Raw genomic sequence first — 12,706 nt, 5'->3', positions numbered from 1 at the left:
AGAAGGAAGAGCGCTTTCAAAATCAACAAAATAGATATAAGTGAAATTGGGGAACAAGAAGAAGTCGAAGTGGAAGAGGAGATGAATCAGGAGGAGGAGGAGGAGGCAATTGGTGTAATTACGAAGCCAAAAAGGCGAAAAAGAGTGATGGCTGTGCCTTGGAAGTATCAGGATTCAGTTCTTCAGCCTTGGAAGCGTCAGAATCGTCGGAGATCAATAGCTACGGAAGATGATTGAGCCGTTTAATGGATGGGTATTCTGATGTGGGTTTTCTATCTCTGATGTTATTATGGTAAGCTGATCTTCTCTTCTCCATGGAGATTTGCAGAGATCGGGGTCTGAACGAATACCTTTATTTACTGGAAGTGAATGAATTTCATAATTAGTTTCTTCATCATCTTCTCCTTTTTTTCTCTTGCAATTTCGATGTTACGGAAAAAATAAAATCTAGAGAAATAAAAAATGTCTATGGGGTTTTGGTATCAGTTCCAGATCCTTATAATCTGAGATGGATCCATGAACTCTTCATGTAATTCTGGCGTGATCCCAAGAACAATTATTGCAGAAGGGAGATTTTGATGCAATATGTAGAAATTTATCACTTCCAAGTTCTTCTTACATATTTGATTTAGGATTGATTTATTCTGATTTTTTATTTTCTCCCTTCGTTGGCATCATTGCAATTGCTGCTAGTTGTGGGTGGTCAACACTGAATCCAAATCTCATTTCAATGTGGTTTAAAGTGTTTCTGATTGAAAGAGAGGCTTGCTGATCTTCTTGTTCGGGATATGCATAGTTTTAACTAATTAGACTCAAAAAGACTAATTTTCTGCTTAGAGTCAAGTGGGTCAAGAGTTCTGTTAGTGGATGAAAATGGATTTCAACTTAGCATCAAGATTGCTCAGTCAGTCTTAATTCCAAGCGGGTTGTGCGTTTGTTATCATGAATGGCTTCAATTGAGTTAGCTGCCCTGTTTGATATGCTTCTTTCTCAGGAACTGTAATGGACAATAGTAATCCTGATGAGTGAAACTAGTAGCCTTAATACTTGATCTCTTTGTTCACTTTCAAGCTATCAGTTAATGATTTTTTATCTCTGTAATGATCTTATTAGAGCATTTCCAATTGAATGCATGGCTCCGATTTAGTTAGCTGCTCTGTTTGATAGGCTTCTTTCTTAGGAACAGTAATGAGCAATAATCCTGATGAGTGAAACTAGTAGTCATAATCCTTGATCTCTTTGTTCACTTTCAAGTAATCAGTTAGTGTTTCTGATCTCTGTAGTGATCTTATTAGAGGATTTCCAATTGAAATGCATGAATGACTCCAATTGAGTTAGGTGCCCTGTTTATCAGTAACTGTAATGGACAATAGTAATCCTGATGAGTGAAACTAGTAGTCTTAATCTTCGATCTCTTTGTTTTTCAAGCTACAGAAAGTATTTCTGATCTCTGTAATAATCTTATAGAGCATTTCAATTGGAAATGCAGTAGCATGCCTTAGCATTACTAGTTCTCTTTTTTCTAGCATTGGAGAGCTACAATTCTCTGCAACCAAGTGTAAGAAGAGAGCTTTTGATTTTCATGATAGTGAAATGAATTAACCCTCCTCATGTTGTGAAATGGATGCCATTATTATATATAGAAATAGGCTGGAAGAACAGGACCATAGGCAGTTAGTCTATCATTTTCTCAGATTTTGTTTAAGCACATAAAACAAGTGAGTTATGATCTATGGAATCCTATTTAAGGTAAGATCATGATTCCCCACAGTTTTGGAGTGAGGTCTATGCTTTCCATGTGACAATGCTGAACTGGAAACTGGGTGTTTATTCTTCTTCCACACACCCCTCATCTGTCTCAACTTGTTGATATCTGAGATCTGATCTAGTTACTTCCCAGCTCCTCTGTGATTTTGGATCTTAAAATAAGATTCATCTTGAAGGTGCCAGATTGTCCATGAGCTTGATACTTTTGACCATGTGGGTCTGAATATTAGTTGAATTTGTTCTTTGGTTAACCTCAAGGTCTTAAAACCCGGAATCAGACATTGATCAGCTTCCTCTGATTCTGATTCAATCAAGCAAACTCTAGAAAATGAAATCGGAAAGAAGTAAAGATCGCCACAAATATATGATTTGAGTTTTTTAATTTTCAAGTTTTGTTAATCTATCTACAAGAAGTAGGTGAGTTTCATTGATGTTTTACTACTGTACTGACTAGAGAATGAAGATTGATAAAAATTAAGATAAAAAGGCAACCATGGACAATTCAAAAATAGGTAAATCGGAATTGAGGTTCGACCAGTCAGTTTGATTCTGATTCCAATGAGCTAATTCTGTCGATTCCAAATTGAATTTTTAAACCATGCTTTTAGCAGAAGATACAAACTTGTACCCTCTAGAGTCTATGGTATGGAACAAGTATATATAGTTTCAAAAATGGGTGCTTTTAGCAGTAGATACAAACTTGTACCCTCTAGAGTCTATGGTATGGAACAAGTATATATAGTTTCAAAAATGGGTCTGGGCTAGAACCACTCGATTTGTATTCGAACGGGACTGGGCATCTTTCCAGTGAACCATGTGGTCTGGTTTTTTAAATTATGGTCCATGATTTGACCCAAATATTTTGTTTATCCAATACCACCACACTTCATTTGAGGGTTTACCATCCAAGTGTAAACCTACAAATATGAAGAGATTGCAGTATTCGCAGGTGTCCTTTAATGGTGTTAATTAAATTGTTACACAAGTGTATGAAACTATGGGCGATCCAAGCGCTTGGTTCAAATGATTTTGTTGACTAGTGAGCACTTTGGTGTGGAAGGCAGGTCATGAAGTTCCCAACTGGGTGAAAGATCAACCAGGTTAGACTGTCTAGATCGGTTTTATCCGGTCCAATTTGGGTTGATTGACCCCCTTAAGTCTAGAACTGTATAGCTCATATTCTCAGTCGGACCTGGGTTAGCCTATCTTTCATTTAGATTGGGTTTGGATATGGTTTGGGTAGCCCTTCTGATCATTTTTGTTGGGTTTAAGATTTCTCCCAAGATTAAGAATCCATATTTTTGCACTTCTAACTCCAGTTCTCAAAGCAGTATATGAGTAGTTCATTTTCAACATGAACAAAACCAAAAGAGGGTGGGTGAGGATCCACTTTTACCCCCTTCTTCTTTTTTTAAATGAAAATAAAATAAAATTAGTTAAATAAAAAGGTAAAACATTGTCCATTATTAGCCTTTCACATTGGGGTTGGAAAGCCCATTGGGGTTGGAAAGCCCATTTATGATAAGAGTTAGGGCAGGCTTAAAATGACCTTAGGCGAAGTGGTGAGGAATGATATGCATAGTTTCGGTCTAATCCCAAATATGACCTTGGATAGAACCTATTGAAGGACAAAGATCCATGTAGTCGATCCCATTTAGTTGAGATTTTTCCTTCTTGTTGGGTCGTGCCTCTTTCATCGGACTCTCATTTTTCTGCTCTCATCTTTTCATCTCTTCCTTCTCCCTTTTTTTGTTTAGACCTTTTTTCTACTTTTTTTTTTTTTTATATGAATTCGTGTAGTCAACCCCATTAAATTGGGATAAGGTTGAGTTTGTTGTTGTAGATGGCATTGTCCTTGGATTGCTTAACAATGTTTAAATCACAAATTGTTCTCATCAAACAAGATATGGCCCACCTTGGAATGCATTCTATCTCTAAGGGTGCCAACTTGGGACTAGAATTGGTAGTCATCTTGAAACCGTTCCTTAAAACCCGATACTAGACCGTCTCATTATTAGACAGGACGAAATTGTGATCTAATTTTGATACCAAATAATAAATGGGATGAAACGGTTTTAGATGGGATTTCAAGCGGTACTAGTACCAAAATACTTGTTAGGTATCGGATGGAACTCGAACCACTACTACCATTTCGAAGGGTTTATTTCATGTTCTTGTGTTCAAATTTTATGGCTGTAGTTTAAGCTATTTGGGTGGTATTTACTCTAAGAAGGTTCCAATTGATGACCTTTAGTTCTATTTCAATGATCTTGTCTAGTGATGGTACGAAAACCGTATATGGGTTTGTTGATTAGGTCATCGTTAATTTTTATTTTCATTTTGAGAAATTTACATGTGATCTTACGGAGTTTAATGAAGTAAAACCATTAAGTTCATGATGGTTTTGTACTCTAAATTATTTTAAGTAAGGGACACCTTAGATCTCATGATAGTGAAAAAATTCACAACACTAATAATGAAACCATCTCATTATGAACCACTGAAATTCTTCCCCCTATTGACAATGCCAAAAACCATTTAGGAGCTGATACCATTCCATCCTGTTAATAATCGGGACTAGGATTGAAAATTTGAAACCTAAGTTTGGCACTGTTAACTAAACCAGACGATTCTAGGATTGACACATTTGATACTGATACCGATATGGATACGAAACCATCCAAATATCGAAACTGTCCCAATTGACATCCTTACCCCTAATAGTCCCCACATCACCTATTAGTGTTAGATTTTGAAGATTGTTGATACAGAGTTAGGAGGTAACAGATGCATACCTATACTTTAACATGAGATTACTATTTTAACACAACGACCACTGCATTACCACTTCACCAAAAAGGCCATCCCATTTTTGCTTTGAGCCCAAACAGGGGAAAAACTCTAAAAAGAGGCTCTGGCCTTGCAAAGGAGCAGGGGAGAATTATTAATACCATAAAAGATCACAGACCCAACGATTGAACCAACCATTGTTACCCCTTGAAGATGAAATAAATAACACAAACAATGATCCAGAGCAGAGGACCTACCTCCCCATCACATGTAAAAGTGTACTCTGCTCATACCCATAAGGACCATCATGAGAATGATGAATCTCTTATCCCTTACAGAGATTCTGATATGAGGTTTCATTGCTACTGGGCTCAGCCATGGATGGAATTTGGATAGAGATTTAATAAGTCACATAAGCAGAACCTCTGTCATCTGTAGAGAATCACTTCCACAGTTCTCCTTCCAAACAGGAAAGAACACCAAAACAAAGACAGAAAAAAGGGCAGTGAATCTCTCTGTAAATGGGTACTGAAACTGTGACTCTGCTCTTCTGAGTGGACCACCCAACAGAAACACCTACCTACACGCAAAAGATCCCAATTGGAAAAAATTACAAGTCCTTTAGTCCAATCACTCCATCAAATTGCTCTGTTTTGGACCCTTCTCCCAAGTTAAAACCCATTGATTGCTTGAACCCAAAATTAAGGAAAGAGAGAACAGATGAAAGAAAACATTGAATTGTTCAGAAGAAAGAGTTTGACCCAAAATCACTGATGATGTCATAGTCCCACTAAAAACAGGGTTGCACTTGGATTTACAAATGGGGTCCCCAGTGCCCATATTATTATCAAAGGGAATGTGTGAAAGAGACCTAGTCAATTAATGTGGTCTCTCCTCTGTACACTGGGAGGAAAAAGTGGTTCACTTGAGAGTGAAGGAATAACACAGTGGAGCCTGCAAAGGTTTGCATAATGGAGTATTTGTCCTGCCTTAGAATGTACAGACTTCCTTTTTTGTTAAGGGGAATTGAGGACACCTGAGCTTGGGTTGAGGAAAGAAAAACAAAGAGCTTCTGCTTATGGGATGATCCATCTAGCCATGAATATGGAAGATGACACTCTAATCCTTTCTTGTGCAATACAACACCAATGTACTATCAGGTAGGCCCCATGTTGTGACGAATGAGTAAGTAAACATGAAGAAGAAACCAAGCAAGCAATCACACATAATACGGAGATTTAATGAGTCTCAACATGAATGCCTACATTCACCTAAGAGAGTCAGAGATTTTTCTTTTTTTTCTCTCTGCTAGCCAAAAAAAAAAAAAACATCCATACTTGAAACCTCTTACATATGCAAGGTATCCTTCAAACATGTATGTATCGAGGTTCAAATCAAATGTGCACTCACGGTGTTTGTCACTATCTCCTAATTATTTTTTGCTTTAGGTTAAAAGATAAACGATCCCATTGCTCTCTAAAAAGAGAAGGGCCTTTTAAGCCATGAACTATAGGAGATGGGAGTTGACGACAGATCCAGATTCCAACCATAGTGTCACTCACCCATTAGTAAGATATTCTCTTTTCACCAAAAACTTAATTCAAATGACAATGTGTCATATTTGATGAATGAAGGACCAAGAACCGAGTTTCCCACATGCCACGGTGAAAGGAATCTTTTCACCCAATAGCGATTATCGCATTTGGATTGGACAATTTTTACCTCCAACATGTAGGAGAGTCGAGGAATAACGACGGTAAGCTTTAGTGAAAAAAATTTTACCTTGGAAAAATGAAAACTTTCACCATGATTAATATTGATACCGTTTAAGATAATTTTGGCTCTTATCATATTTTAAATCATTTGAATATTCTTTTAATAAAATTACTTTATTTATTTATTTATTTTTCTTTTAGAAAAAAATTACTTGATTACCCAAATCAATTTTCAACTTACCAAAAGTGCCAAAACAAAAATTGATAGATTTGCTGCTTGTTAAGTATGGTTTCATAGACTATAAAATTCTTGCCCAAAAAAAAAAAAACTGTAAAATCACACATACAGTAAATTCCCAAGCTTTATCCTCCCACACCAACCAAAACCAACCATAGTGCAAAAGGGATGCTATGCCCATAAAATTCCACACTTCCATATTTCATTTTCTATTCTCACTTGATAACTCAAGCATAAACCCCAATGCCAAAATGTGAGAATTTATCATACTAGCCACATATCCTTTTTAGTCCCCCACCCTCTCCTTCTAAATTCTTTTCATTCCTTTAATAGATTCGTAGGATATCCAAAATTCAACAGTTCTTAAACCACTAAGAATAAATGCCACTCAACAGAAGACAAACTAAAATAAGTGTTGGAATAAGTTAAAAAATGGAGCAGGAAAACTTACTTTAATGTGACTAATCTCAATGATCAGTCCTCATGTTGGTAAATGGTATAATAAAAAATTTTCAAACATTGAGAAAGAGAAGTTACTTTTGAGTACCACACGCAATCGCTTCTGGAAATTTAGCTCTTCCTCTATGTGACAACGTAAGAAAACTTACATGACAAATACTATTAGAACACTTGTTAGACGAACTCAGGAGGAAGATCTCTCTTATAATCTTTGCAAGGGTTCTCAACCCTAATTCTCACAACCCAATGGAAGAAGAAAATTCAAGAACTAAGAATCCTATTTTTTTTTTGGATAGGAAAAGGATCTTTCATTCAAATCATCCATAGAGGAGACAAAGGCACAGGAGGAACCTCCCTGACCCTGACCCGTAACAGAGTTTAGCCAAGAGTCATTAGAAGAGAACTCAATTACAATCAAGGATAAGGGAGCCTTTTAATAAAGGGAGTGAGCTACAAATTTCATTTCATGCTTACTGAAACGGAGGGAGCACTCCACAAAAGAAGCGGACAAGCGAGCAATATTTTCAACCACACAACAAATCTCAGCATTGAAGACATTTGAGGAGATATACCGAATAAGCTGCTACGAATCGCATTCGAAGATCAGACTCCCATCCTTCAGAGATAGCACAAAGCATGGCAAACCAAAGGGCAAGGGACTCCACAACCAAAGGAGAGGTGAAAGAAATAGGCTCGGCAACAGCCATCAAGACTTACCCTGAGGAGTTACAAGCAACAAAACCCACACTTGCCTTTTGCCGACCCTCTAATACTAAGAATCCTAATTCAATATGAGAGTGAGAGAGGAGAGAGAGAGAAATAGTGACAATAGGGAGGGAAAGAGAACTAGTGACAATAGAAAAAGGAACAATCCCTACCCACATTGTATTATGGAAGAAATAAAGCTACCCGTTGGTGCAGGTAATGAGCTGTTCCGGATTGAAGATACTCCCGCACAGTCTCCAATTGCCCCCGTGCTGGCTTTACCAGTCGGGTAGCATTCTCTTACCCTTTTATTATTTATAAAATATTAATTGAATTTCCCAAATAAAAACAATCTCTCTCTCTCTCTCCCCACTCCAATTAAATAATAATATCTCAACCTATTTCATCCTATTTAGAATTATGTAGCACAATTCTAATTTAAGTACCATGCTACTCAAAACGTCATATGTTACTAAAATGAGGAAGTAGGATCCCATTGGGATATCTGACTTTAATTCTCAATTAAATATATTTCTCGATGAGTACTTGGAGACCGAGATTCAACTTGGATTCTTGGAAATCCTTCTTCAACATTGCTCTGAAATTGGACAAAATTAGATTGACCCCAAATCAGTTTTTAGGCTTTTCAATTAGTTGTCCCGAATATTCCATTGCAGGTCAGTTACATTAACAACTGGATCATGCCCCAAAGCAAATATCCGTGCAATGCTAACAACTACCAAACATGCCAACTGGGGGGGGGGGGGGTCTTCCCCAGTAGAGAAAGATCCACCATTTCTGAACTGTTGGCCAGTCAAAACTGCCTAAAACAGAAAGAATAGTTTTTTTTTCAGTTTGGAAAAGTACAACAAAGCAAATAATGGCTCTCTCTCTCTCCCTCAAATAGTTGTCACGGCGCCTAGGTGAACCAAGGCGGTCTAGGGGTAAGAAGAAAAAAATAAGATACCAACAAGGCTACAAGATGCCACCTAAGCAACCAAGGCAATCATCCAAAGAACTGTGCCTGGAAGCCTAGATGACGCCTTGACAACTATGCTCTGGCGTCTGGACTACATACCTGAACATCCAACAATGAGATTCATAGAAGTTTAATCCTTTTCAGCCCATTCACAAATTTGATTACAAAATTTGACACCAATGCAGCAAAGTTGGATTCAAATTATATTCAAGTATAAGACACCAATGCTCCAAAATTTGAGACCTTAAAATCAATGTAAAAGATACATTGCTTCTAAATCCCATGTTCATCTCCCCCACACTAAAATCAGTTTTCATTGCTCAATTTGAAACACTTACAAACATACATATACTAGAAAAAAGAAATTCCAATAGAAAGATATGGTTGCATAATAGATCTTTGGAAAACATTCCAAAACTTAAATGAAAAATTATGTTTTCCTTTCCTATTGAAATCATTTCTTCCTACTTCCCCCCCCCCAAAAACCTAAAGCGATGAAGGAAAACAAAACCAATAAAATTACAAATCAGAAGTTATCATGGAAACTTGTTTTCTTCATCAGCACCTAACATGATGGTATGGAGGAATTCTGAGATGAGAGATAGGTTAAGGTCTTTCTATTTTTCATTCTTCATATCTCATTATACTCGCATGCATGTTGAGTATGCATATAATTTCATATCTCTGAACCTACTAAAGAAAAACAGAAGTATTTATGATATGTAAGCAAGGGTAAGCAATCTGCAGGAGCCGTTGCTATTACTAATTTATCAATTTCTTTTATGAGAGCTGGAATTTTCATAAAACCTGTAGAAATGTGCTGGGGAAATGCCTTCTAAGTTTGTAAAGGTCCATACCTAAGGTAAGCCTAAAATTTCCAATCGGTGACTAGGAAATATGATATGAAGGAGCAATATAATGGGAAACTTAATCCAAATCCAAAACAAAAGAACATCAAGATGGACAGAAAATCTTAAAAAGCATGCCAAAGGGATTGCATTCATTCAGAAAACCCCTACTGTGAGAAAAAGATCTTAGGTTGTCACAGAAGAAGAGTTATAATCTTACAATTTCCAACCCCTTTTGCATTCTAGATGTTTTTTCTGGCTCTATGATTTAATATACCTGCCTCCCCCAAGAAGGTCAAAAGAGCTAGAAGGCCTCCTCTCAATGCCAGTAAAATGCCCATCATCTGTAATCTCAAGATTGAACCATACACATTATGTACAGAAGCAACTCAACCGATTGGTGTAGACGAACATGAGCCTTGGGGCTTTTAAAGTGATCTCAATGAAGCTTTCCATGAAGTCTATGTATGAGCAGATTGGGACAGCAACCTGGAGTGATTATGCTCACCCTCGTAAGTAACAATAAGCATTGAAGGATCCTCTAGGCACCTCTCAACATGCTTCCTTGCAGGACAACCTCTCATGCTGCTACATTTGTAGTATCCCCTGCATTAAAACTGGACTGCTTTAGTTCTCTTCCTTAGTTTCAATGTAAAACTAACAAGTTGTCAATAACATGTGATACGCACCACACATAATGCTCAGCACTGGAGAAAGAATTACAAACTCGAATGGTGAAGAAATTCTTGGTAAGCCAAGCCTAATGTGTTTCTGATTGACTACTGGTAATTTGTGGTGTCTTAAGAAATCTGCAATCTATAATTCTGGCAATTTGTTTAACTTGAATAAAGCAGGGCTGCCAATGTCATTTCAACAGAATCTTTCATATACCATTCAACCATTGAGTTTGCCAACTAGTTTTCAGGGTCACTCAGATGATTTTGAGGTGCCCGAGTTAATCAACTGAACAAACAGCAGTATGTGAAAAACGGTTGTTTTGAGCCAATTTAGTAACCATTCACAACTAGCTAGTGTAATATAATCTTCCAATGAATTAAGACTGACAAACTTTACCATCGTTTCTTCTTCAAATTCTGTAAGGGGATGGTAAGCTGAAAAGTTTTGGCAAGATCAAAATGGAAAACTGAAGTCACAACCAAGTATCACGTTCAGACATAGAGGAATTTTCCTTTCAAGTTGAGAATCAAAATATCCATCTGCTATGAAGAACAAATTGAAAAGAAACCTTTCAAATATGAACACCAAACTTAGGATAGAAAATCAGAATGGTTCATCATCAAAGATCCAAAACCATGGGCCAGAACTAACGCTTATATGCATAAATCAAGTGGCATTCACAACAAAAGAAGGAAATGTAGATATACCTAGGGTGTGGAGAACCCTTAATTGGCTTCTGTCCATACTTCCTCCAAGAATACTCATCAGGAGGGATATCTGCAAGCTTGTTACTGATGGCAGGCACCTTGATGGATCTCTTCACCCTAAGTTTCCTGTACCAAAAAAAGCAATCAATTGATGGCAACGAAAAAACACTATCGAGAAAGACCCAACTGAAATTTTGTTGGCCTGAAGCTAACCTCCTCTTGGAGCAATGGCATCTGCCACTACTTCCACATTTGACACTCCCATCTTCTCCCCTACCAGAGCACCTCTTCTTGGTAGACTGTTGAGAGTTCCGGTCAGATGACTGTGGTGCACCGATTAAATGGAAGGCCTTTCCATCCAAGTTAGCCACACTGCCATCCATGCTAAGAGATGAGATAAAAGATCGGGTGGATGACATAGTGGGTGTGCAGCTAGAGTTATCAAACTTGAGGTTTACGCTGCTGTTGCTCCTGCGGAACATCATATCAGCTTGGAATTTCATCTGTTGCTGTTGCTGTTGCTGCTGCTGCTGAAGGTAGAACCTTTGTTGTTGCTGATTCTGTTGCTGATTTTGGAGGAATTGGTACTGAGTCGTTGGCGTTTGTTGCGCAAGTTGGAGTGGATTCTTAGCAGCGGAAGCCATTTCCAGTGCTCGGTTCTCAAGAAACATTTTCTGGGTAAATTGCAGACCAGAATTCTTAGCTGTTTCCGTTCCCTGGTGTGGGTTATCGAGAAGATTAGTGACTTGGATAAGCTGGGCAGGACTGGTTGAAGAGTCAACTTTAGAAATTGGGTTGTCGAGGAAGACGCTTTGGGGAACAGGGGATTGAAATTTCTTCAGTTTTCTAACTCTTGCATGACCCAAACCAGGACCCAGGAGAGACATAACTCTCTTGAACTTGAACACAGCATCTCCAGCTTCCACCATTAAACTCTTGTCCTGAACCTGATCCTTGGATTGAGATAGGAGGCCAAGGAACCTATGGCAGGTCTCCACGGCAGCTTTGTTAGCTTCTTCAACCTCCTCCATGTCTCCTTGATCCAAGGACCAAACCCTAATTCCCCCAATACCCTAGAAACCCAGATGAGAAATCATCATAGAACTCTAAAATACAAATACTACCCATGAAACAGATCCTAAAAAACCCATTACAATAGACCAAAAATAAAAGTTTCAAAAAAAAAAAAATCCTAAATCTTTGAACTTCCTCTGCAAATTTTCAGACATGGATCAAATTTAACTAAATCGATCAGGAAAACTTAGAAAAGAGAAACCCATAAGAAGTTTTAAGCTTTGAAGTTAAATAGCTAGGTCGTTACGGTTTAAAGAGGAGGGGGTGGGGGGGGGGGGGGGGGGGGGAATGAAATCAAAAGAAACAAAAGACAACAAAAGTGGAAGTAGACGTTGGGGTAAGAAATAGGGTGAGAAAGCGAAACCCTAGATTCTTTCTATGGCTGCAACTAGAAAGACTAGGAACGAGAACCAGAATGAGACACTGATGAGACAGAGAGAGACAGAGAGAGAGAGGTGTGAAAAAGAAGACTTACCAGTCGCTACCGGGGAAGAATTTAGAGAGAGAAAAAGCAAAATAAATTCCATCTTTCAATATTTAATTATAATAATAAAAGGTAACAAAGGTTGATGAGAGACGCTAATAGAGAGAGAAGGAGAGATGAGATGCGGGGCCCACAAAGGAGAAAGTTATCAAAACGGAGGTATCCGAAGGAGAAGGGAGTTTTGAAGAAGACAGAGAGCCGTTACGAAATACATAGAATGAGTTGGCGACGTGGCAGACTGGGTAAAAGGGTTAAGGAGTGA

At 38.0% G+C, this 12,706-nt stretch overlaps 1 protein-coding gene across 2 annotated transcripts; it reads right to left on the bottom strand.

The window, feature by feature from the left end:
* Positions 1-9,626: 9,626 nt before the first annotated feature.
* On the bottom strand, positions 9,627-12,431 carry LOC122066933 (probable WRKY transcription factor 21). Of its 2 annotated transcripts, none has more exons than XM_042630771.1 (3): positions 11,100-12,431; positions 10,887-11,012; positions 9,627-10,118 (listed from the first exon to the last, which is right to left on the bottom strand). In XM_042630771.1, the coding sequence occupies exons 1-3, from the start codon at positions 11,915-11,917 to the stop codon at positions 10,082-10,084; spliced, it is 981 nt and encodes a 326-aa protein (XP_042486705.1). In that variant the 5' UTR covers positions 11,918-12,431; the 3' UTR covers positions 9,627-10,081. The 2 variants fall into 2 exon arrangements, with proteins under 2 accessions (XP_042486705.1, XP_042486703.1); XM_042630769.1 differs by having other exon boundaries at positions 9,627-10,107; positions 11,100-12,428.
* Between the last annotated feature and the right edge of the window lie 275 nt (positions 12,432-12,706).

This window comes from Macadamia integrifolia, unplaced genomic scaffold, assembly GCF_013358625.1.
Source record: "Macadamia integrifolia cultivar HAES 741 unplaced genomic scaffold, SCU_Mint_v3 scaffold264, whole genome shotgun sequence".
Classification (NCBI taxonomy): domain Eukaryota; kingdom Viridiplantae; phylum Streptophyta; class Magnoliopsida; order Proteales; family Proteaceae; genus Macadamia; species Macadamia integrifolia.
Note: the sequence above shows the minus strand (reverse complement) of the source record. Positions and strands in the feature narration are given on the sequence as shown.

What these genes read in the sequence shown, in the direction of transcription:
- LOC122066933 (XM_042630769.1), bottom strand. Translation starts at nt 11,917, where the DNA reads ATGGAGGAGGTTGAAGAAGCTAACAAAGCTGCCGTGGAGACCTGCCAT. An exon ending in TGCCATTGCTCCAAGAGGAG is followed by an intron (nt 11,013 to 11,099) that starts GTTAGCTTCAGG and finishes TTTTTGGTACAG; the next exon opens with GAAACTTAGGGTGAAGAGAT. An exon ending in AAGGGTTCTCCACACCCTAG is followed by an intron (nt 10,108 to 10,886) that starts GTATATCTACAT and finishes GTTTTAATGCAG; the next exon opens with GGGATACTACAAATGTAGCA.